Source organism: Pygocentrus nattereri, chromosome 5, assembly GCF_015220715.1.
Source record: "Pygocentrus nattereri isolate fPygNat1 chromosome 5, fPygNat1.pri, whole genome shotgun sequence".
Lineage (NCBI taxonomy): Eukaryota > Metazoa > Chordata > Actinopteri > Characiformes > Serrasalmidae > Pygocentrus > Pygocentrus nattereri.
In genome coordinates this window covers 31,496,666-31,522,421 of record NC_051215.1, presented here as the reverse complement: position 1 = coordinate 31,522,421, position 25,756 = coordinate 31,496,666, and the positions used below count along the sequence as shown (strand labels likewise).

The following is a 25,756-nucleotide window of genomic DNA, read 5'->3' as shown; positions in this document are numbered from 1 at the left end:
CAGAGGGCTACAGCCTCTTTCTCAATCGGCGACAGCAGGCGGCGGAGGGGGCGGGGCCTGTTGCGCTGAGCTCCTGTGCCCAGCCTCCTCTCCGCGGTAGTAAGGCGGCTTCGCGGGCTGGCCGTGGCCGGAGCAGCATCGCCGAGAGCAGGCAGAGCAGCAGGGGAGCGCCGGCATGTCGGAGAGCAGGAAGGCGGACGTCGGTAACAAAGTGACGGTGGTGCTGGGAGCGCAGTGGGGCGATGAGGGCAAAGGGAAGGTGGTGGACCTGCTCGCCCAGGACGCCGACATGGTCTGCAGATGTCAGGTAGCTAATGTTACCCTCCAAAGCTGCGGTGGTGTGGACTGGACACCGAATGAACGCCTGGCTGGCTGACATGAGCTCGCTGTGTAGCCTAGCTAGGTAGAGATATCTCAGAAGGCTTAACCTGCACAGGTCAGGGAGGCATTTCATAAGAGATTCATTAGCAGTGCGGCTAATGCTGCTGTGAGACGGCTAGCTACCTGTTTTTGCTCGTAAAGCTCTTCAAGCCGACGCGGAACAGGGAAGAGCTGAAGGCAGATCTCAGCCTCGCGGGTTAAAGTCACCTTGAGGTTTATAGTCGTTGTGTACTGTAGTTTAAGCCAACGGGACACTGTTATGTTGATATGCTGGCGAAGTTGGGAAATCTCTGCTCCTCGTTCGTCTTCAGATAAATGACCTGTGCCGGCCGGCTGTCTGTGAATGGGCTGTGTGGGCGAGTCCGTCCCTGTAGTTTACTCTCAAGTTTGTGGTCTCCCCCCACAGGGGTTTTATTGTCTTGGCCCACTTGCTTGCAAGTTCACTCTTCCACCAGATATTCAAAAACAGGTGCTTTAGGTTACATATTTAAAATCTTGTGGGCTGTACTGTCTTGTAAATCCCCAGGAGAAGGACGTGCTAACTATAGCTTGAACTAGGGATGGGCCGTATGGCGAAACAACCATATCACGATACTTGAAGGCTTTTTCACGATACACAGTATGCATCACGATGTTTAGTTTTTCTGAGATTTAATAAGTTGGAGCAGACTAAATAGAACCCGTAGTGCCACCTCTAAAATATAATACAATAATGTACCTACAACGACTTTTATTCAGGATTTTTATTCAGTGTTTTGTAAACAGCACTGGGCTAAATCCAATGAAACAGGCCTAACTGTGCTGTCTTTGTAACCAAACGCATAGTGAGTTCATGTTGAGGATCATACACTCTGAAATCGTATTCTGACAGTTTATCGGGATAGTGCTAAAATGTAATATTGCCCAGCCCTAGCTTGAAGAGGTATTTATTTGTATGAGTCACCATGAAAAGGGCAGAACAATGACAATGGCAAAATTATTTGAAAATGAAGGCAAAACACTTTAAGCCAAATCAGCTGGTGATGTGCATGCATTTACCCCAATATTCATGTAAGTTTTTATTCAAAGTTCCTGGACTAAACCTGAAATGGCAGTTCAGAGTAAGACATGTACCCCTCCCTTTGATAGATCATTTTGGGGGTTGTGGGATAGTTCCCAAAAAAGTTATCAGTTATTATACAGTGAAGCTGTTAATTATAGTTTAAAACTAACTAGTTATCTATTTAATAATGAATGAAACCCAAAATGGCATAACTTCGTTATGTTCTGTATTATTATTGTTTGTTGATTTATGCCATAACCGTTATAAGTAGTCCTTCCTTTCTTCCTAAGTGTCATCATATTTGCCATAATTGGGGTTCTTTTGTTATAATATGACAGAACATGCAGTTCAGACTAAGACCTTTAGTGACACAATGGGTAAAAATGGCCATTCTAATAGGAAAAAAAGCAGAATCTCTAAACTGCTTGTAAACTGCTTAGTTTAACGTTTTAATATTGACATTAGAGCTTAGCAAAAAAGAGACATCCATATAATAAGTGTAATTGACTTTGTTTATACGGTTTAATCAGTAAGACCAGATCTACACAGCTGGTTTTTGTCACTGAATAATTGTAAATGTGTCAAGGTTAAATCTGGAGATAGAAGTGGATCAATGCACACATTCTCTTCAGTGCATTGCATATATTAACAAATCTGTTTATGAAAGATTCTTGGCATACAGAAAGTACAGAAAACAATACCGTGCAACTAAGCCTGCACTAATGGCAGCATATGAGGAAGTGACTAATAGCACAGTGTCAACTGTTTGTCATATGCAGTGTTGTTGCTAAAGTGCAGGGTCTTATATAGGTGTTGTGATGCAAATAAAATTTAGCTCTGTTTGTACAGCTGTGGTTTCTATTCTATTGTTTTTTGCCAAGCAACATGAAACATGCATTGAACTCTGTGAATCTTCATTGAATCTTATTTGTTGCTTTGCATAATAAATGTGTGACATTACTGTTCTTATGTATCACAGTCACTGTAGCAGTTCTCCTTGAGTCATGTTTCTGGCTGTAATGTCATCAGCTTTGACACAAATTTCCACAGGCTTTGTAATGGGCTGTGTCAGAGGTGCACCATGTAAGATTTGGGGATTTGGAGACCTTTTTAGTGCGTTTTATAATGTCTCCCCCCATGAGCAGATAAATCTGCCTTTGTCTGCGTGTTGGAATTATTGAAAGAGAGCTCTTAGCTTAGTGAAGGACGTGTCTTGAGGACGTAAGTGATTATGTACTATTGTCATCATATCTTCATCAGTCTCAATATAGCTCAATAATTATTATGCATTTGAGACCTAAACATTGAGCCAGACCTTCTTTTTGAGGCTGTGCCCGTGATGTTAATATGTAAAACCTGCTACTTCTTTAACTTCGAACAAAAAATCTTATGTAGTGCTGCTTTAAGATTTGAGGGGTCCAAATAGCGACGAGCAATATGACAGCGTTGTATTTATTGTGATAAATATTGTTATCATGATCAACAAGGTGCTTTTCTGAGCATGTTTGGGTGTCAACCATACTCAAAGAACACTGACCTTCAGCACTTTTTGTTATAAAGAGAGCAAAAATAGGCTTGATTTTAATTTGACATGCAGTGCAGTATTTGAAATGCTGAATATGAATTATTGTACCCAGAGTTTTGATGGCTGTTTTCAAATGTTACATTGCTAGTGTATTAAGTCTCTGTTTCAAAATATTGTGATGTATATTGTGTTTAATGGAAATGTCTGAATTCTTTTTATATCACCCGTCCCTGAATAGAAAATAACTTGATCAGTTTTTTGATAAGTTCCATAAATATTCCAAAGAAAAGCAAAAGCCCATCTCACAAAGACCTGCGTGCTTTAACTCAAGATGAGAGTTCCACAGTGTGGTGTCCAGCTGTTGTAATGTTCTTATATGTAAAATGAATAGATATGTGTGTTGCAGTGTTGCTTTCTTGAGTACTTGCTGTATGCTCAGCCAGTGGCTGGTGCTGGTGGCAGGTCGAGGATGATTGAATCAGGTTAAATTCTATTTTGTCACTGTTCATGGAGCTGATTTCAGGTTGACAGTGAAACAGTTCTGCACAGTTCTTCTGCCAAGGCTATGGCTTCATTAAACATATGCCGTACATTTACTATAAGCTTACTGTAAGTTAGTGCGTGAGAGAGAATGCAGACGTTGTTCTGCTTTTTATAAAAAGGGCTGCACCGACAGCCTTCGTAGATCTATTTCTGACCACAACAAATGGTACTCAAGTACTTGGACTGATTGTAACGCTATTGCGTAGGCTCAGACAGAGTAACTGTGAAGCAAAGTAGTAGGGCTGTGCGGAAATATTGTTACTGCAGTACTGCCAGGCTTTAATATTGCCGTAGAAGCTTGCAACATATATAATGTAATGTAATAAAAATGACCCTTTTATGTCACATATTTTCAGCAGATCTTTCTTGGTTCTTGGTCAGAGTTCGTTCCTTGACAAACAAATCATTTTGGTTAAAATAATGCAGGTCACGGTAAAGGGGAATTCCAATGAATTTTCAAAATTGCTGCGTAATTTAATGGTTGAGATGGAAACAAAGTCATTCATCAAAGTGGTTTGATGTGAAATAATTAATAGAAGAGACACTGACTTTATAGTGGTGTTGAGTGACACCAGGTGCTGTGACATCTACAATACAAATAGAAATATAATAATAATAAATATAAATTTTATTTTTATTTAATTTTATTATCTAAAATGACCAGTGAACATACAGGTGACTTCAGTTTTTACATGTAATGTTGATCATAACAACACAATGATAAATATATGAGGGAAAAAGTTTTCTTTGGATACAAATTTTGCCTTACAAAGCCTTGCATGCTGCTAAAGAATTAGGCTTTCAGCTACAATCTTAATCAAACTTCATAATAGTATCTCAGGCATCAGGCAACATATTCTGAATGATTTAATGTTTAATATTTACCTACATCTTATGCAGAAATTTTGAAAAGAGTTGAGTCCCCCTTTAAGTGCTCACATTTAAATGCTCATGCATATCAGAATCACAGTACACAGCGATGTAATTGCAGTATGATATTTGGTCCCTATTAAGCCTGTCTCTAGTCCCTAGAGCTGTAAGAGCCTGCAGTGTTCATGAAGCCTGTAAACACTGGAGGCCTGGTGTTTGTGTCTTGTGGTAGACCTGAGCTACACTCATCCTTCTTTAGGAGAATTCTTCATTCTGAGTGCTGAATGCTTCTAGTGAAGCCCTGCTGCTTCATCAGTATCCTGTTTCCTCGTTTAACCATTTCTGTCTGTCTGGTGAGGTTGAAATGCCACCTGTTGCCCTGAGGACATAACAGGTTCTACTTTCCCCCCTACCAGTTTCTTCAGAACATACCAGGTGTTATGTGTGTGTATATTTAACATCTAGTGCCGATATATTACCACACATTAGAACTTCTTGGTTATATATGTCAACTGGCTGTTAACGTATGGGAGTCTTGTAACCATTCAAACTGTAGTTACAGTAAAAATAAACAAACAAACAAATAAATAAATAATCAAAATCAATGGTTCTTATTTAGCAGAAAAGGTGAATTTTACCTAAAATAATTATATACAGCCTTTTTCTAAAGTAGTGCTGTCATAAATATTTACACATGATATTCCTTTTCTCAGATCGAACTTGGTTAGGTTTTAAAGGGCCTGTATTATGGAAAACTGAATTCATTTCTTTACGTACATTTTTGAAGTCGGTATATGGAAATGAAGCAGCAAAAATAGGCTGTTTTGAAAGCACTGTTTGTGGTGTTATAAAAAAATCAGCATATTTGCATAGATCTGCACATTCAGCCAACTGCAGTTTAGCCCTGCCCATTCCTTCTGAAGAGTAAATCAGCCCGCAGTGGTTTTTGAATAAGGCAGGACAACCATTCACAACAGAGCCCATTTACATATATAGCAGTGGTAAACGTCTCATAACCAAAACAGCCTGTTTGATCCTTATAGACAAAGTGAGGTTTAAAAATTGGCTTGTAAAATAAATTATGGCTGTTTTTGTATGTAAAACCCCACAAAACCTTCTAAGTAGAGCTCAAGAGGAAAATAAAACTGTAGAATATGAGTCCCACAGTTAAAATGCCCATTCTGTATAGATTTAAAGAAGGGTAGTATTCAAATGTGTACATCTTTAAACTTCTTTTGAATATCCCACTGAGAAAATAGACAATATTTTATGTTGGTACAAATGCAACCACAGGAGAATCAAGATTATTTGATTGCAAGCAACTATCGGAAGGGGTGATCCATACCTGAGCGTTTGGCTGCTTTAATGTTTTATCTTTTCAGTTTAGATGTAAATGTTTTAACACGAGTTAATACATAGAATGATAACCTGCTCATTTCACGTTGCACCAGTTTGTCATGTGTTCCATACACAGCGTTACTTGGATGTAGTCATTTCACTTAATGTAGATTGGAATCAGCCAATATCAGAATTGGCAGATTTTTCCAAAAAAGCAACCAGCCAACTGATTAATTTTATTTTGTCTGATCTGTATTGCAATTGTTTACATTTTGCCAGTTTGGCCAATGAAAGAGCAAGCAAGTAGTATTGCAAGAATGGCTCATGAAAAGAACTGGAAATGTGCTTATGTGTTTCCTGTGTTCATTTAGCCCACACAGCTTCAAATTAAATAATAGACTAATTAAATTGGTCCAGATTTGATAAAAAAAAAAAACTGCCCTAAAAGTTCATGATTGGCAGCTTTGTGCTAATATGCCTCATTGGCTGTTTGTGTCTTGACGTTCTCGGGTTCTGTTTGCATGGTGAATGGGAGTACTTAAAGCGGAAGACATGGAAACCATATTTGTGAGTATGAAGCCGTGTTAAATAGCCCTCGGATCCAGGTCCCAGCAGGGGTCAGGGTAATTCAGTTAGGTCCAGAGATTAGGCTCACTTTGTTAAGGCTTATTTAGGCTCACTATGACTGTATATTCGTTCGCCACTTCCCTGTTCATTATTCTCATAACTTGTGTGTGTTATTGTTTGTTGGATGTTGTCCATCAGAGGATGGGTTCCTCCTTTGAGTCTTGGTTCTTCTCAATGTTTCTTCCTCTTGCTATTAGAGAGTTTTCTTTGCTACTGTCGCCCTTCACCTTCTCATTGGGGCTTGGTCCCAGATTTCTGTTGAAGCTGTTTTTGTGACAATGTCAATTGTAAATAGTGCTGTACAAATGGGTTTGAATTGAATTGCAATTCAATACCTAGCAGTCTAATGTGCATTCCTGGCATGTGCAGAATGCCTGTGCAGTAAGTGTATGCTGACAGGTGGTAAGGCTAGCCAAACTGAGGTTTAGATGTTGTGTGCTGGAACTATGCTAAATCATAGCACTAGTGCTTCCTAATGTTCCAGGGATTTTTCAAAAACTTTATCATCCACTGCACCAAAACGTCTTGGCAGAGCACTTTTCTCACCATATAGAATCTATAAAAGGGAAACTGCAAAATGTGGGTCCACATCAGTCTGACAGTGTGCCCTTCCAGAAGCTTACAGCTAGTTATATAGTGGCTCTGCTGTGGTTCTGTCACTGTAGGTGATAAGTTGGCAAGCCTGCCACTTGTCCCACTACAGTGTGAGCCTTCTCTCTTCTAGCAAACATGCTGCTACACATCACTCACAGCTAGCTACTTTTAGCCTGTCAGGTTTGGAATATGGAAGTCATCCAACATGGCTTGATGCTCCAGTCTGGTGACAGTCTGTGAACGGAAACAATAAACATCATATGTTTTGGGTCATTCCAGACTATTGACAACATTTTGAACTGTTTGTGAAAATTCTCTGATTTCTATTTGATGTATCTTTGTCATATGAATGTATCATAGCTGATGTGTCGCTATGGTTGAGATTATTTTTATTTCCTATCAGAAAATAGTGTCAGTAATCATTGTAATTCTCCTAATTATATAACAAACATCATGAGCACAGCTTTAACAGTTAGACAGGGTGTGGGATTGATCTGCTATTTGTGCCTTTTAGATTCTAAATTTACTACATAAATAAATAGTTACTTTTTCTTGGGTCTTTTTTTTTTTTTTTTGTCTGAGGGCGTAACCCTTTGCTAGCTGAAACTGAGAATTTTTCAGATTGTTTTCTCAGCTAGGCTTGTCTGCTTGTCACTGCATTGGCTTTTTAGATTCTTTGGTTCCCTTAATTACTGCCTGCTATATGTAAGCTATTGTTTTTACACCTTGAATTTGCTATGAAACCTTTCTTTGTGTGACATAGAGTTGCTTATAACTGGTAGATGGCGTGCGAATGGTTGAACAGCAAAGGTGCACTATGTCATTTTAAAAATTTTTGTTGTGAGTCACAATTCAGAATCTGAAATAATAATTAAATTTAATTGGAAGTGTCCAGTAGGATATGAAGAGAGGTTTCACATTATATGTCTTTACATACTAAGTGGCACCCTGACTCAAAAAGAAGGTTTGGCTCAATGTTTGGGTCTCACATACAGAGCCAACCTTATACTAGCCAAATTTACATGCAGCCTAATAATCTGTTAATAATTCAACTAATAGCTCAATTGGGATATAATACCTCAGTCGGAATAGACTAGTTTGATTGAGGCCATTTGGAATACAATTTCTGTCCAATTGAACAAGGTGAGTAATCCTGTAAACAATCTGTTAAATAGAAGCATAATAATCATGTAAGCACCTGTATCTGATTGCATTCCCAATAGGGGAAAATTTAAGTATGTTCTGTGCATGTGTGTTTGTGTTCAACATGGCGGGAGCAGAAACTGGTCTGCAGAGGAGAGAGACTTTAAAAGACTACTTTAATAAGTACATGTGAAGGATGTTTTCCTGAGTCTGCCGTCATTTTAAAGTAATTAAAAACACAAGCGCTGCTCACTGCTGCTCATCTCATTCTGGCTGGAATCATATGATGCTTGTTGTCATGGTACTAAATGGTACTCCACGCATGCACTTATTTTTGGATTGTATTACTTGTAGTCTGATTTTCCATCAAATTATTAAGTAGAGTGAACATAAACACCTCAGTCTTCGTCTATAATCAGAATGTATTCAGTTGGAGTGGCACAAGTCTTTGCATGTAAACACAGCCACTGATGAAGAGACTCCACCTAGTTTTGAATACTCTTTCAGCGCTCGCAGTCGTCAGATTCGTCTGCTCGGGCAAGGGGTCTGAATTTCAACTGACGTTATTTGCATTTCCACATTTCCACCAGAGAGGTCTCCAAATCCCCAAAGCTGTAGCTTATCGTAACAAATAATTATAAAAGAAGATAGAGTTCAAAACTACATAACTATCATGATGCATATTGTATAGACTCTGCAAGATGGTCCTACATAAGGAAACACAACACTGCGTTGATAATGCTAAAAGTACCCTATGGCTCTTCTGGGTCCTATGGGTACAAGCACATCGTAAATGCATCTAAAAAGGAGAGGCATCTCATTGGACTTGTCCAGGAATAGCTTGGCTCTTCTGCTTGCTGGGTAAAGTAAAAGCACAAATATGGACTGATTTATTGGGTGTGCTCAGTGAGAACCCCTCTCAGATCTTTCGCGAGGTCAGTGCTGACGGAGGCCATGTTGAAAGCTGACGCACAAGGACACTTGATATCCATGCATGGTGACCATTTGCATGCCAAGTGCGTGTACACAATCTATGTTTGCCCTGCTCTTTAGGCACATACTGCATCTATACAAGATATGAAAAGGATCAGCGCCTGCTTTTCTAACTAACTTATATGATGATGGCAGTCTGTGGAGAAGCACAGGAAAAAACTTAATATTTTTAAATGGTGGTGGGTGATATGGCAAAAATACATCTTCAGGAAGGTTTTACAATATGTCACAATATTCTTTTATTTATTTATTTTTTGATAAGTTGGAACAGAAAAAACAACTAGACTAAAATACTGGCATACTGGAGTGCAAATTGTTTTATTCAACATTTCACTTGCTGTACTACATTAAATCCAATTATACAGGCCTAAATATGCTCTTCTTTTGAAGAAGCATGCAGTTGTTCAGTATTCCTAAAGCACTGACAATATCCACAGTATGTTCCGAAAAGCATATTGTGCCATAATTTATCACAAAAACGATATATACGGTCACGTTTCCCAGCCCAATTCTGATACTTGTGCTGATATTTTGACTAAAAATGTACATAATGAAGATTTAATGACACCACTTGCTCGAAAGCAGTTTCTCCTGAGCAAAGTGTTCAGTTGTTTTTTATAACTCTATATGATGCAACATGCAAATGTTTCACACATCTCTGTTGCCAGTGGCTTGTAAATCTTTAAGTTATTTCATTCATACATGTATTTCATACATCACAAATGTAATAACTATCTTTGAGGGAGCTTTTAGAGCCAGTAAAGACTTTAAATGTCTGGTTCACCAGTACTGTGAACAGTTCTGACCAAGTTTATCTAGGCTGGCACATTTTATATCGGGCTGCTCTGAATGATTTCATTTGCATCTTTTGTTAAATTTATGTTAAAAAGTGTAAAAAAATGGTGAAATTGCAGGCAAAAGCTGTATATTATCAGTACCTCAAGTGAAGCCTGTGGATGTTTACAGACATTTTATGCAGGAACTTTTTTAATGAGGAAAAAGTATCTGATTTATTCACATAGACTTAAAATGTAGGACTGGCTGAACAACATCATTAGGCAAAGTGAATGATCTCTGTCAAGGCACCATCTTGCAGTTTGCTGGGTCACTGGTTTATTGTATTTACTAATTCTGTCTGCTTCAGAGCATTTGCATTAATGAAAGTGTGCTTTGTATTGATTCTGTGTCTGTAGGGAGGCAACAACGCAGGACACACTGTCGTGGTCGACTCTGTAGAGTATGACTTTCACCTTTTACCGAGTGGCATTATCAACTCTAGTGTCACCGCCTTTATTGGTGAGTATTTAAACCTCATTATAACATTTCTCATCATTATCTATTTCTTTAGTTCTATTCAGACATCATTAGTTTTACACTGGCAGTGTCTCTGAGGTTTTATCCAAATCAATCAGGTAATTTTTAAGATAATTTGAAGATTAAAGCAGCTCACAAGTAAATCTTGGATCTGGAAAAAAAATGGGGCGGCAACAAATATTGGATAAAATTTAATCATTCACATAATCAAAAACAGAAATGTCATTGATATAACCAGTACTTTTACCCTTTCCACACTGCTCTGAATTGCTAGCTGCTACTCTCCATTTATTGCCAAGAATAAACAGCAGCAAACAAGCTAGCAAGCTTTCTGAGCAATAAGACTAATAGGTCTAGGTTTAGCCTTTTTTTTTCTTTGAGTCTGAGAGAGTCTGACAAGGGGTGACCAAAGGTTGTTTTCACTTTTTAAGTCCATGTGGTTAAGGGCACTGTTTCGTTTGCTGCTCTGCACCATTCATCACTGACACGTTCAAACAGTTACAGCAACATGGTCAGGGTTACCAGATTGGGCAGGATCTCCCAAACTAGTGATTTTATTTTTCCCATGTCTCGTTGTAGTTAAAGTTTCATTTAAAGCATAAATAAAAAGACAATAAATTAATAGATTCCAGCAATTATACAATAAGCAAATTATTGATAAAGAATGATAATAACAATAAATGACAGTAAGAAAAACGTAGCCATTAAAGTGAAACATATTTTCTGTGAGACAAATATTCTAACATATATTTTGAAACATAAATTCTGAATTTTTGAATATTTGACATTTGAGAAAATATTCAGTAGTTACAGCCTCTCAAGTTATATCAGTCCTTTTGTGAATTCTAGATAAATATTCACATCCTGTGTTAAGTTTTCATGTGTTTTTGTGTTTTAACTATGGAGGCAGTCTGGGGAGCATTTATTTGTTTTTGCATGGCACAATGAGGATGAACATTAAAACCTGTGGTAGCCTGCTGCAGAAAAAATATATAGGTGCCTGTAACCTCCATAGGCAATGACAATGTTGATGACATTGTATTCACTAATGACAGTGTCGTGACTCGACACTTGTTTGACCACCAAGCCTAAGTACTATTTATGGTTTGTAAAATAAAATCAATTCAATTGTTTGTTGAAAGAAAATAAAAAGAATCGAGCAAACTAAAAAATGCGAGAAGACTCTTCAGAATTCAGAAGTGCAGGTCCTTTATTTCTTAAGCATGGAGAATGTTCTTTCAAAGGCCTTCGGACAACACTCACACATATACAGGGTTTGTACACACGTTTTATACTCTCAGTGAAGGTGGGGTGACATCGCCCCACCTCTTTTTGTCATCTCCTGATTTCATAAAACCACCATTATTTCCAAATTGACCTTCATATGTCTATCATATAGGGTCTTGTGGAAACCATTATCTCCTAATAAGCCTAGTCTGAATCATTTTTTTAAAAAAAACATTGTGCCAGGCGCATGCTGGTATTTTTCCATCTCGGTCTTTGGCCTTGAGAAGTTCAAGTTCACTCGCTCCCTATAAAGAGTCTATCCTCTTTCATACGCCCTACTGAGGAAGCTTGTTTTAGGGCACTTGCTCCAATGTGCTAGGCCTTTATGTATGATTTTATCCTGCATAATACATGGCATTTTAATTTTGAGAATCTTTAATTTACATCAACAGCTTGCTTGATGATTAGGACATGAGATAATTGTGATAAACGTTAAGGCGTGTTTTCTCCTTGTGAGCAGCAGAGCAATTGCACATATTACATAACACCTTAATGGGGCCAAGAAGAACACATTCCACCCACTGTAATTTATACAGAGAGCTCTTATCCCATCCGAATAGTATTTGCGACTAAATGTAGCTTTGCAAAGTTTGTATCTGTGTTCTCCACACAGTAGTTTAGTACTGTGCCTTAAAATATGGTAATGGCTAGGTCAAAGCCAGCCTCTTAGATTAGCCCAGCACACCATGAGATTTATCTGCAGGAACCTTATTTAGCTAATGGCTCTCCGAAACATGCATCAGCAAGTCCTGTATCTGGGAAGAAGTAATAACGTGATGGACTGTAAACTACTTTCCTTTATATAGCCATGCATTTTTATCACAATGATGCATAAGAGAAGTTAATGTTGAATCCAGAGAGTGCTTGGCGGCTCTAATTTGAGCAGAAGGCCCATGAGGGAGTACAGATGTAAACAAATTCTGCAGAAGTCCCGCTCAGTCAGAACACCCTTATAAACAACTGTTATGGTGGTGATATTCATCGAGCATAGGTCTGTGCAGTACAGATTTTCTCCTGGGGACGTTGAAGTGTGTCTGTTAGGGCTGCACGATATGGACAGTGTGGTAGTATTGTGGTTATATGATTGCAATATGTATTAATTAGGCATGCATTGATATGATTTTTTTTTTTTATTTGCTTGTTTGTTTTTAACATATCTGCTGATGTCAATACATAAACATTTATAAAATGTAGAGCCTGGAACTAGATCCCCCTGTATAAGCATTACTGAGTAACAAATTTATTAAAATGAATACAATCTTTGTGGCCCAGCATGACCTAAACATTCTGCTCTTCTGGAGTACAATAAATATATCATTAAACATCAGTTTGAAATATCACTCAAATCTAAACATCTGTCTGATGCCAATATATCGCTGCTCTCAGATTCGGTGCAAAAGTCTGGTTCCATTGACTTACATTAAAAGTTTGCATTAAATGTTTTGCTTCTTCTGTAAAGTTACCATTTTTTGAGAGGTTTTGTTCCAACAGTGGATATGTATATATATATATATATATATATATATATATATATATATATATATATATATATATATAAAACATTTTTTAAAAAAAAAATTTTTTTTAAGCAATTATTAATCTCACAGAGCCTGAGGTGATGTTTTAACCATAATGTCCAGGGACAACCACAGGAAATTTTGGGCTAAAGGTTGGTGGGACTGTAGCCTTAAGGTTACACTGAAATTGAGACTTGTCTGTAAACTGGTCCAACACCTCAAGGTAGAGCTTAAGAAGGGTGTGGTATGTGCTCATCAACATCGTTTGACAAACAGCAAGGATTTGCGGTGAGGTTTCAGATGGGCGTACCTTTTAATAATGAACAGTAGATATATTGTGCAGCTGTTACAGACTTCTGAAGCAGTGTCCATATTCTGATGCACTCACACAGTTTCTTGTTGTCTCTTACTATAGGTAACGGCGTGGTCATTCACCTCCCTGGCCTCTTTGAGGAGGCCGAGAAGAATTTGCGGAAGGGAAAGGGTATGCATGAGTAGTTACTTAACAGAAACACACTGAGCCTGGTTTCTGCTCTAAGGCACATCTGTGTGCACAGGCATGTGACTAAGAAAAGTGTTGCTGTACTTCATTCCAGGATTGGAGGGCTGGGAGAACAGGCTTGTCATCTCTGACCGTGCCCACATTGGTAAGCTTTTTATTTTGCTCTCTTTCCATATAGAAGGCGTAAAACAGACTGTTCTTTTTGTGCATCTGCTATGTGACATTCCTAAGCCAGTCAACCCAGCATATCTGCAGGAAACAAGATGCCCCAAACACTCTGCTTCTCTTTGTCACTTTCGGCCAGAGGGTGTTTGAGTCTCTCTCAGTAAAATGCAAACTATCAAGGAGCCTTTATTGCTGTATAAATTCTTTGCTTACAGTTCATTGCTGTAGTTTAAATAAAAAGTTTTAATTAAAAAAATAATACTTCGCACAACACATCTTAAGTTTTCAGTGTTAAATTCAAGAGCTAAGAATGTTTTTGCTTTTTCTCGTGTGTACATGCCATTTTTTTATGATAGCAAAGATACATAAAGTATTCAAAAATTCTACCTTTCATTTTAACTTAATTCCCCAGAAAAAGAGCATAAAGTATTAGTTTTACATTTTTCAGGGGATGTTTCTGAGGAGATTAGATAATCTACTTGCCGAAGGAATAAGAAAGTGGTAAAATAAGTGGAAAAAAATGGAATTTCTAAAACTGGACTTTACCAAATTACTGACAGATACAGAGAAAATGGGACTCCTAAAAACCATACAAGACCTGGTAGACCACCAAAATCATCACAATCGGATCATCAGTAAATAAAGCTTTCATCTTTTAGAGAGAGGAGAAAATCAAGCTCCACTTTCAGATTCAGATCTGAAGTGTGAAATATCCCTGCAGATTTCTTTGAAAAATTGAAAGCAAGTTTCCTGGAAAGAATGAAATTGCCCTACAAGTAAAGGGTGGACACACTGAGTACATACATTGTTGATATTATATTTAGTTGTAGAGGCTATTGTATAATTTTGTGTAAAATTTTCTTTTTTGTGATTCTGCTTAGCTAATTCTGATTCTGCTGATTAGCTAATTTGGAATAATGGCTATTCATTTGTGATTAAATAACTGAAGGGTGGTTTATTACTTTTGCACATTATTTTCAAGTTTCAATATTGAAATTGTTGACTTTATTGGTCTGTATTTGAATGGTTTAGAATCCGTTGCCATACTTAAGAGGTTAGTGTAATGAATGGCACAGTGGAATGAAGTGATCAGCTAAAGCCAAGCCAACTGTGTTGTAGTAGTTGTTATGGTAACCTCTGTGAGCATGTTGTATTTAGACTGCAGAGATTTCAGCACAGTACAGCCCAGTGTTACAGTCAACCTCTCTCTGTCTGCAGTGTTTGATTTCCATCAAGCCGTGGACCGAGTTCAAGAGCAGGAGAGACAGCAGCAAGCTGGCAAAAAGTAAACACCCTGTTTCTCACAAACACCCAATGAGGCGACAGTTTAAAAAGTCTTTAGCTTCTTTTTTTATTTAGATTTCTTTCACTTTTAGCTCCTTTCTGTGTTACATGACTACTCCCTGGATGAATTACATACTAGTAGAAATTGATTTGCAGCTGATCAGTTACAATTTTGAGCTTTTGTATTTGACTTGTGCCAAGTGTTAACCTCTTATTCTCCTTCCAGTTTAGGAACAACCAAAAAGGGCATTGGCCCAGTATACTCAGCTAAGGCTGCCAGGAGCGGCCTCAGAATATGTGACCTTCTGTCTGACTTTCAGGAGTTCTCAGAAAGGTGAGGGTGTGCCTGCACTGAACGCTATACAACATATTCATACTCCTATTCAAAAACACCACATCCCTATTGATATTAATCTTGTGGAAAAACTGGATCAAAACTGAAGTACACAAATACCAGGCATAGCTTAAAGTAAGCAGGTTTTTTATAACATGTACAGTACTATACAAAAGTCAGAGCCCCCCTCCCTTCAACTATTTATATTCCAGTCAAAATGTCCATTGAGACATTTGCTACTGCCAGGGAAAAGACAGGAATATATATATATATATATATATATATATATATATATATATATATATATATATATATATATATATATATTCCTGTCTTTTAAATTTTTTTTATTATTATATGTATTACAAAGTGTACACTTTATTAGGTACACCTTGCTAGTACAATGTTGGACCCCCTTTTGCCTTCAGAACTGCCGTAATTCTTTGTGGCATACTTTCAACAAGGTGTTGGAAACATTTCTCAGAGATTTTGGTCCATATTGGCATGATAGCATCACGCAGTTGTTGCAAATTTGTCGGCTGCACGTCTATGATGTGAATCTCCCGTTCCACCACATCCCAAAGGTGCTCTATTGGTTTGAGATCTGGTGACTGTGGAGGCCATTGGAGTACAGTGAACTCATTGTGATGTTCAAGAAACCAGTTTGAGATGATAGGAGCTATGTGACATGGTGCATTATCCTGCTGAAAGTAGCCATCAGAAGATGGGTGCACTGTGGTCATAAAGGGATGGTCAACAACAATACTCAGGTAGGCTGCGGAATTTAAACGATGCTACTAAGGGGCCCAAAGTGTGCCAAGAAGATATCCCCCACGCCATTACACCAACACCAGCCTGAACTGTTGGTAAAACGCAGGATAGATCCATGCTTAGATGTTGTTTACGCCAAGTTCTGACCCCATCATCTGAATGTCACAGCTGAAATCGAGACTCGTCAGACCAGGCAACATTTTTCCAATCTTCTCTTGTCCAATTTCGGTGAGCCTGTGCGAATTGTAGTCTGTTTCCTGTTCTTAGCTGACAGGAGTGGCAGCCGGTGTGGTCTTCTGCTGCTGTAGCCCATCTTCAAGGTTCGACGTGTTGTGTTGTGCATTCCTTGGTTGCAACAAGTGGTTATTTGAGTTACTGATGCCTTTCCATCATCTGGAACCAGTCTGCCCATTCTCCTCTGACCTCTCACATCAACAAGGCATTTTCGTCCACACAACTGCCACTCACTGGATATTTTCTCTTTTTCTGACTGTTCTCTGTAAACCCTAGAGATGGTTGTGCATGGAAATCCCAGTAGATCATCAGTTTCTGAAATACTCAGACCAGCCCGTTTGGCACCAACAACCATGCCACATTCAAAGTTACTTAAATCACCTTTCTTCCCCATTCTGATGCTCGGTCTGCACTTCAGCAAGTTGTCTTGACAACGTGTGTGTAATTTTTTATATATATATATAAATGAAGGATGGACTCTTGACTTTTACGGTACTGTATAATATACTATAATATACTGGGTTATCCACTACTTACCCTGTGTCTGAACTCCTTACCACTTTTTTAGTCGCTCAGTCATTCCAGGTCGTCATTAATCTGTTTGCTTTAACCATGTTAGCACTAACAAATTGGAAATGTAGCTTGTAGCTAGTTAACCATATCAAGCCAACAACATGGTCTGGTGTCCATAATGTGTTTATTGTTTATTCATGATGTCTTTGCTTCTGTCCTTTACAGATATAAAAACCTCGCCCTGCAGTACAAGTCTATGTACCCATCTTTGGAGATAGATATTGATGGGGAGCTGATGAAGCTCGAGGTGAATTTACCTACCTTTTTTTCCTAGGGATCTCAGCTGACCTAAATCTTGAGTCTGATTGTGAGGTTTCTAAACTGTAGTTCTAAGCATTATGACAGTGGACTGGCTGTGTAACATTGAATGTATCAGTGGTGCAACCAAACAAACACTTTGCCATGCAGTTTGGAGTTAAGCTCTGTCGTGCGAAAGAGGCGCATCACTTTCACACTTTGCTCTCTCTGAATTTTCAAGGGACATTACTCCGTTCTCTGAAGCGAACGAGTAAAGTAGTACTTGAATGTTGGTGTGTACTTGGTAAATTCCATATATCCTGGGTAACACATACCATATCACCTAATACTTGTCCCAGCCTGTTGTGACACAAGTACAAAAGCGCACAGAAATACCTGTATGAATTCAAATTACTTTTACTTTGTACTTTTATATTATACTTTCATAGTACAAATACGGACAAAGACATTCTCCGTTGACTTGATTTAATATTTTAGAGGTATTTCTGCTTTCACTCAGGTATAGGATTTGTGCATAAATTCTTATATAGAACTGATATACAATGCTCTTGACTAGGCCTATGCTTTTCATTAATTGGGAATGATTATATTAATTTATAGCATTACGAACAGAGCAAATATCTGTCACTTTAGTTTGAGGCCCTTTATGTCACTGCAATGTATAACTTAATGAAAAATATTGTGTCTACAAGCAAAAGCTTGTTGAAGTATTGCTTTATAAATACATTATTCCTTGCTTATATATGTGTTAAGAAGTCCCCTTGTGGGTAGCTCTGAAATAAAGCATAATACATGGTTATATTCGTTATATATTATGTGTATGTGGAAAGATCAAATTCAATTTGATCAAAGACAATTTCAACAGCGCAGGAGATAAGAGTAAAAGAATCACCCCAGAAGGCCAAGTCTGTTAATAATGTGTAAGTGTGCACAGAGTTGTCTAAGAGTAGTATGTTTCTGTCAGGCATACGTGGACAGAATAAAGCCTATGGTGAGAGATGGGGTGTTCTTCATGTATGAGGCTCTGCATGGGCCTCCTAAAAAGATTCTGGTGGAAGGTGCCAATGCTGCCCTGCTGGACATTGACTTTGGTGAGTCACCTAGACTGATACTACAGCTAAACTCGTAGCAGTATGTGAAAGACAAGTACAGTCCTTTCCATTCCTGACAAAGTGCCAATATAAAAACACACAGTATACTAACCAACTGACGCCCTTTTGAAAGCTGCTTGCTGGGAAGCCACTCCGCCTAGGTGGTGAGTTCATCAGTGACCAAAGTTTAGATGTGGGTGATGCACCTATAGCTTCAAAATGCACACCCCCCCCCCCACCCCCTGCTCCCACCTTCCACTCAGTGGAACTTGCTTATGTAGTCACTGCACGTTTGTCTTGACCACTGGTCACCTCCACCACGTTTGCCCTTTGCTATTTGTTAAAATGTATGTTTAACCATGACGCAGACTGCTATGTTGTGAATGGGTTCTCAGTTTTCAAATGAATATTAAAGGGCTCAGGCATTGTAATTGATCTAGCATGGCCAGGGTTGCTAGGTTAGTTTAACTTGGCAAAGCGTGTTGAATTTAAAGTCTTTGATTTTAAGATCCTTTATAAAGCATATGCTTTACTGGATTTTGAGTAAAGGACCGTCAGAACCATTTTACTGTAATCTTGGTGCAGCACATGGCTGCTCAGAAAAAAAGACAAAGTTTTTTGGATGATATTGAGTCTTGAGAAATATTCACTCACTGGTGTCTGTATTAGGTACAGCTACTTTGTATCTACACTCATACATTTTTTTAATCAGTTTCACTTACATGTCAGTGTCACTGCAGAATAATCTACCTTCCAAATAATACCTGTCTGGTAGTACTGTCACTGTCCTGACCGTTACTGAACAGGGTAAGCAAAAGCTAACCAATTGCCCATTGGCAAAAGTCCCACCTCTTTCAAGTACTGTTGCTATCCATTGGATTTTCAGCTCTGGCTACTCCATTAACATCTTCTGCTAAGACACTAAAAAGCCCATTAGCTCAGCGGAACACTGTGAAGCACACAGAGGAATATGTCTAAAAACTTTCTTTAATACTCAAAAATGAACTGGCTTTAGTTCACTGGATATATGCATGTTTGAGAACAGACAGTGTAAATGCTAATTTACATGAAAAATGGATTCTGGAAACTGTGTTTACATTCTTCAGACCAGAGTTCTGAATAATGTAAACACAGTTTTTTTCAGCAAACGTTAATAATATGGTACAAATGCCAGTATGCATACTGAGGCATTGATATTTGTCTTTACCTCAGTGTTTGTAAAATTACTGTAGAGCATTTGCACATTATTTTAGAGATCATATTATAATGTGTATTAGCAAATACAGTAACCGAGATAATGTTTAGCCTGTTAATAGTTTTGATAGCTTTTGAAACTCACAGTTTGAGCTGTGAGTGTGATACTCTATGTAGTTTAATCCAAAACTTGCTTAGGTTCGGGGGGAAAAAAATTAAAATTCAATTTTCTTAAGTAATGCCTTTTCATATCTCTCAGCCTAATAATCCAGACATATGTACTGCCACCGCAGTTCTTGCTGTAGATCAGGTATGTTCAGAAGAGTTTTTCTCTCATTTAACAGAACAAGGAACGCTTAGATATGGTTGTAATTTGCTGAGGGGCCGTTTATTTTTTATTTTTATAAACAGTCAGTAATGCAGTAAAACACATGGACTGCAGTCTTTAACTGTAGAGCTACAGAACGGGTCCATATGGCAAATGGAGCTTATAAAATAGATGAGTGTGTTATGCCTAATAAAGTGGCCAGCGAGTATATGTATCATTGCTGTTATATAACTGCCTTATGACTACACTGTGTGAACAGTATACATTAATACGTAACACATTCTTTTCCTGTACAGTTAACATTTTGGAAATCAGATTTTGTGTCATGTCAACAACATGCACTGGTAAAATTGTAAAATTAGCAGATCTGCACACCAATGTCTTGCATTAGATCACACTGGTTGTGTTAATAGAGCATGGTCTTATCATTTTGGCCCAAACGATTCTTCAGCAGACTCCCACTTCATGATTTTGTCATTTTAGGAACCTACCCTTTCGTAACCTCATCCAACTGCACCGTGGGTGGAGTGTGCACGGGTCTGGGCATGCCACCTCAGAATGTGGGAGAGGTTTATGGGGTTGTCAAGGCCTATACCACCCGAGTGGGCATCGGTGCCTTCCCCTCTGAACAGAGCAATGTAAGGATCTCCTTTTGTGTGTCTCAGTTTAGCAGCATGTGTTACAGTAAGTATTATGTGCTTCAGTTACTTGTATAAGGGCGCCTTCTGGGCCCTCGTTGCCAGTAATGTGAGTATGTCTGTCACAGTGGTTTGTCTTAAGTTCCTGTCTAGCTGTCTGAGCTACACGCCAACAGTGGCACAGACATGGTATCAAATGAATGAGCCTGCTGGGTGGGTGTGTGCGTGTGCATGTGTAAATGTTTCGTCATCTACCCATCTGTTATTGTGTGCATTTACTCATCTTAAGCTCTATACTAGTTGTGAGCAGCCCCTATGTTTTCAGGAGAGCAAGCTTTTCTGCGTTGCGTAACACAGCCTATAGTTATTCTTTACGTCATTACATTCCTACAGTGTATGTACAAGCCTTTTTTTTGTTTTTGTTTTTTTTCCATCCACTTTTAAGTGTGTAACTTCCTCTACTGTGTGATACAAGTAACGGGGGAATCATTTTTCTTTTATGCACCTCATTGAATATTAATACCAAATCAGCTGTAAAGTTAATATGAATGTTTTCAAGCAGCTGTTTTAATTCCTATTACAGTTTAATACTGTCTTTTAAGGAAATTGGAGAGCTGCTTCAGACGAGAGGGAAGGAGGTGGGTGTGACCACCGGCCGCAAGAGGAGATGCGGTTGGCTGGATCTGGTGCTTGTCAAGTATGCCCACATGATTAATGGCTTTACAGCGTGAGTCCCCATCTCATTGCTTTTACAGTTATAGCAAGAAATGTTTTCCTAATTTTTAGTCAGCTATTTTTTTATTTGCTAGAATTTTTACAGCATATAAGTTAAATATTGCACACCGAACCATTTTTCATGCAGAAATATACAGTTGTAGATGTATCATTAGTTGTATTGTTATGAAAATGTTCCCCAATCAAATTTTCTCTTGCTAGAGTGCAATATGAATTACGCATATTTTTTCTCTTCAGCCTAGCTTTAACCAAATTAGACATCTTGGACATCCTCCAAGAGATCAAAGTTGGTGTGGCGTACAAGGTGGACAATGAATGCATACCACATTTCCCAGGTGAGCAGTTTTTAACATAACATTTTAACATTTTTAACATTAAACCCCTTGAATGCCCTCAAAGAATCCCATCAAGCATATACAATATTTTAAATGATGTCAGGTTTGTGGCTTTAGGGTGTTTCTGGCCTTGGGGATATACATAGAGACCTTAAAGAGACTTTATTTCAGCGAATCAGGAGGTGTTACAGAGGGTTGAGGTCCAGTATGAGACTTTGCCTGGCTGGAACAGCGACACCTCAGCTGCTAGGACCTTTGAGGATCTTCCAGAAAATGCACAGAAATACGTTCACTTCATTGAGGAGCATTTAGGGGTGCCTGGTAAGAGTCTCAGTTTACTATAATTTCAACTGTCAGAACTCCAGTTTGAGAGTATAAGTTTAACAACCTGAGGAAATGTAATGCTTGATTTGAAGTTATCTAACCTAAACTGTTATCAGCATTAATTATAATGCCAATAATTAGAATTAAAAATAGAAAATAATAGTAATACTAATCATTGCACATGGCAACTCAATAGAAAGGTGAACGTACTTAATTTATATGCTCTTGTTATAAACAAATGCTGCGCCTGTTCCATGTTCCATTTAAATACATTACACCGTGTTTTACCGCTCAAAAAAACACAGCTAGTGCAGAAGCATCTCACCACTTAAGTAATACAATATTTAAATGTTATTTAAGGAAAAGTCATACTGTACAATCACATTGTTTTACCGTCAAAACAAAGACGTTTATTTTTTCTTTCCAGTCCTTGTAATTTTAACATTATACAGTTTGATCAATAGGGGGAGCTGCGCACTCACTGCCCAACGTCACAAGCACAGCCATTGGCTCACATGTTACTGATATGAGGTGCTGTTAGGCTGGCGCTTGATTTCATTCACTGAAGCTGATTCATCATTTGTGCTCGATCTTGTTTCCATGTCATGCAAAAGTTCATAAATCAGATGCAGAATAGCTTGTGGATCATTAAAGCTGGTTAAATGAATAAGGGCCACTGTCTTGATACTACATCACATACTTTTGAAGATTAAGTAGTCTCTAAAAATCAGGCTGATGTACAAACCTGCTTATTATTCAGAATTAGGCATAGGTTTTACAGTCACATCTATGGCCGCTTAGTAATCATTTCCTCCTCTTTTCCAGTGAAGTGGATTGGCGTCGGCAAGTCGCGAGAGTCTATGATCCAGCTGTTTTAAAGAAAACAGCCAGGCTGTGTATGGCCCGTACTGGGTGAGCCCTCTTTTTCTGCACAGTGCACGAGGCTTATCGAGGGGCCTGCTGATTCATGGCCAGAAAATGGGCCTTGTTTCTCAGCTCTCCACTCTCTGCAGATTCCTGCTGGCAGAAAAAAACAGGTTCTTTCTCTTTCATGATATGATCCTCTAGTCAAGAACTGTTTCTAACCCTTTTCTTTGGAGGTCTGCATAGGGCACCATAGTGGAAGGTCCTTTGGTCATTAGGAAAGAGGCTCTTCAGTCTCTCACTAGCACCCAGGGGTCATTTCCATTCGTCTTTGTGGATGTACTTTGCATTTTGTCTTTGATGCACCAATTACAGTCTGCTTTTAATGAGCTTTTAAGCATTTTCAAGCTCAAAACGTCTTTCTTTATGTGACATGACCTTTAACCTGGTTAAGCTTCATTAATTGAAGCTTTTCGAATTTCTTGCCATTGTGCAGTATGCACACAGAGAGATTGACGGCAAAATTATATTTATGCCATTTTCCTTCACCTCAAATATACTTAATCAGCCAAGACATGCTTGATGCCTTAAGTTTGTTTCTTTTTGATCTGGAGTTAAAGTAATGAATGTCTGTGTCACTCAGTTTTTTTTATAGGTATATAAAAATATCTCAGCAAGCAAACTCCAGACCCCAAACATGTCTTGGCTGATTGACTACATTTGGGGTAAAGGGAGGATTATGTAAATTAGCGTTTTCAGTAAATGAGCCCTCTAATATAAACCCTCACCCTGAATGTAGATTTTAACTTTATTTCCCTATTTCCATCTGAGTTATGTTCAATGTTAGAATGTTCTCATGCAGAACTAAACTACTGTCTTTATCCAGGCCAGTGCAATTGCCTATTTCTAGATGAAACATCTCAAGAACATTTATGTCTAGATTAAATTTCTCAAGGAAAGAACAGCTACTTTTTTTAGTTTTAACAGGGGATGAAAACTGTCTGGTTTAAATGTCTGGTTAAAACAAACCAGAGATTAGTATTTCTGTTCCACATTAGCCAACCTTGTTTAAAGTTTACAGTTATAGTTAATGTTAAACTGTTGGAACGTAATTCATATGTGTTTAATATTAACTTTTTCATGATGCCTAATTCGTTTCCAATGTAAGTTATACATTGTATTGTTGATACGGTTGTCCTCCTTCACTTAATTTTGAATGACCATAGATCTAATTTGTTCTCACTGAAAATTTTTCACAAATTTCTATATATGAATGTCCATTTGGTCAGCCTGGTCAGTGTGGGTGTGCAGTTAGTTTAGTTTTTGTTCATACATGTAACCTGAGAATTGAATTATTTATTTTCCAATTTATCAGATATACATTTACTATAAAATGGCTAATATTGATGAGCCCTGTCTACTGACAATGAAAGACAATTTCCTGTGTTCTACATATGCCTAGATATGTAGTGTTGCACATCTACAAAGACAGGTTATGGCTGTTAGTTATCTGTTGCCCGGCTAGTTACAAGATCTCGTCTGGCTCAGTGAGACTACTGTCAGGCCAACTTGAATGTATATTCAACATTGAGATCAATTACAGATGACTCAGTTTAGTTGCTTTAGTTTTAGTCTCAGGATTCTCTGGTGATCATAACGGTGTGTATGTTTTATTTCTGATTATTGGATGGTTTGACTTCTCTGCTCTTTCTCTTTCTGAATATTATGGGGATTTTAGAGAATATTTAACTAATGTCATTGTTCTCCACACTGCAAACTGTACACTGTAAACTGTATAACTTTTGCCACAATGTAGCTTGACTGTGATTTAGAGTGCTACTCAGTCAGCATATTGAGAATTAAGTTTTGCATTTTATATTTAATTTAACCACTCTGCTGTTTGTTAAACAAGGTCAGTACATTGTATATTTGTATTCTTCAAAAACAATATATTGATTATTGAAAGTTTTGAGCATCGCCAGTTGGAAATGTTTCTGAATAAAGCCTGTTTGGTTAATACTGTAATTGAAATTTTATGAGCATTTGGGCACCAGCATTTTACAGTGTCCAGGGTAATAATCTTGGGTAACTCTTCCTATGAATCCTAAATATGTATAATATAAATGCAAGTCCATAAATCCATAACGTGTGTATATATGTATAACATATATATATGCGCGTAAATGCAATATAAATGCATTTTTAGTATTTTACATGCCATAATGCCTTATGATGTGGCTTAGGCCAATTCAAATTCTTAGAAATATAGCAATATGCATAATCATAAATAAAAGCATGAATTTTTTTGAGAGAAAATGTAGAAATGTGTAATATACAGTTGCATGCAAAAGTTTAGGCACCCCTGGTCAAATTGCAATTTGTTGATTGTCTAGGTGAAAATGAGTTAACATGCCTTCTACAGAGAACACATGGACATTTAATACACAATTACTGTTTATTTGCTGCATTTAATGTAACAAAAGCATCAGATGTGACCTGTGCAAAAGTTATTTTTTTTTAACTATAGAGTTGATTATTTTTTCCAACATATTAAACTCAGCAAATACATTAAAAATGTGTATTAAATGAGCAGAAAATGTCATATTCTCTGTACAGAATTTGTTTTTTTCACTTAAAAAGTAAACAAAATGTGACCGGACCTGGGGTTTTCAAACTTTTGCACAGGACTGTTCATTAAAAATGCTTTTTGTATTATGTATACAGGGTTATAGGAAGTGTTACTGAATTGTAGGGGCTCTGTTTTCCTGTGGTTAGCAGCTGTTTCCCTGTAAATGTGTGGGATTGTATTTGGACCACTGGGACAGCGTTTATATATCATTTCTGCTGCTCGTATCAATAATAAGATCATACATAAAGCAGGCAGCATGTTGTACGTTATCCCTTTAATCAAATTGTCATTAAAATTCTGGTACTTGCATTACAAATGTAGGA

At 37.9% G+C, this 25,756-nt stretch overlaps 1 protein-coding gene across 1 annotated transcript; it reads left to right on the top strand.

The window, feature by feature from the left end:
• adss2 (adenylosuccinate synthase 2) lies at positions 1–24,826 on the top strand. The gene is made up of 13 exons (XM_017690542.2): positions 1–307; positions 10,250–10,352; positions 13,590–13,658; positions 13,771–13,821; positions 15,060–15,126; positions 15,352–15,459; positions 17,203–17,284; positions 18,260–18,386; positions 20,392–20,546; positions 21,149–21,273; positions 21,519–21,616; positions 21,788–21,937; positions 22,766–24,826. The coding sequence occupies exons 1-13, from the start codon at positions 176–178 to the stop codon at positions 22,816–22,818; spliced, it is 1,320 nt and encodes a 439-aa protein (XP_017546031.1). The 5' UTR covers positions 1–175; the 3' UTR covers positions 22,819–24,826.
• Positions 24,827–25,756: the final 930 nt, after the last annotated feature.

Excerpts from the sequence above, each read along its gene's own strand:
- adss2 (XM_017690542.2), top strand. The coding sequence starts at position 176 with ATGTCGGAGAGCAGGAAGGCGGACGTCGGTAACAAAGTGACGGTGGTG. Across the intron at positions 20,547-21,148 it reads TCCCCTCTGAACAGAGCAAT|GAAATTGGAGAGCTGCTTCA; the intron begins GTAAGGATCTCC and ends CTGTCTTTTAAG. Across the intron at positions 21,274-21,518 it reads ATGATTAATGGCTTTACAGC|CCTAGCTTTAACCAAATTAG; the intron begins GTGAGTCCCCAT and ends TTTTCTCTTCAG.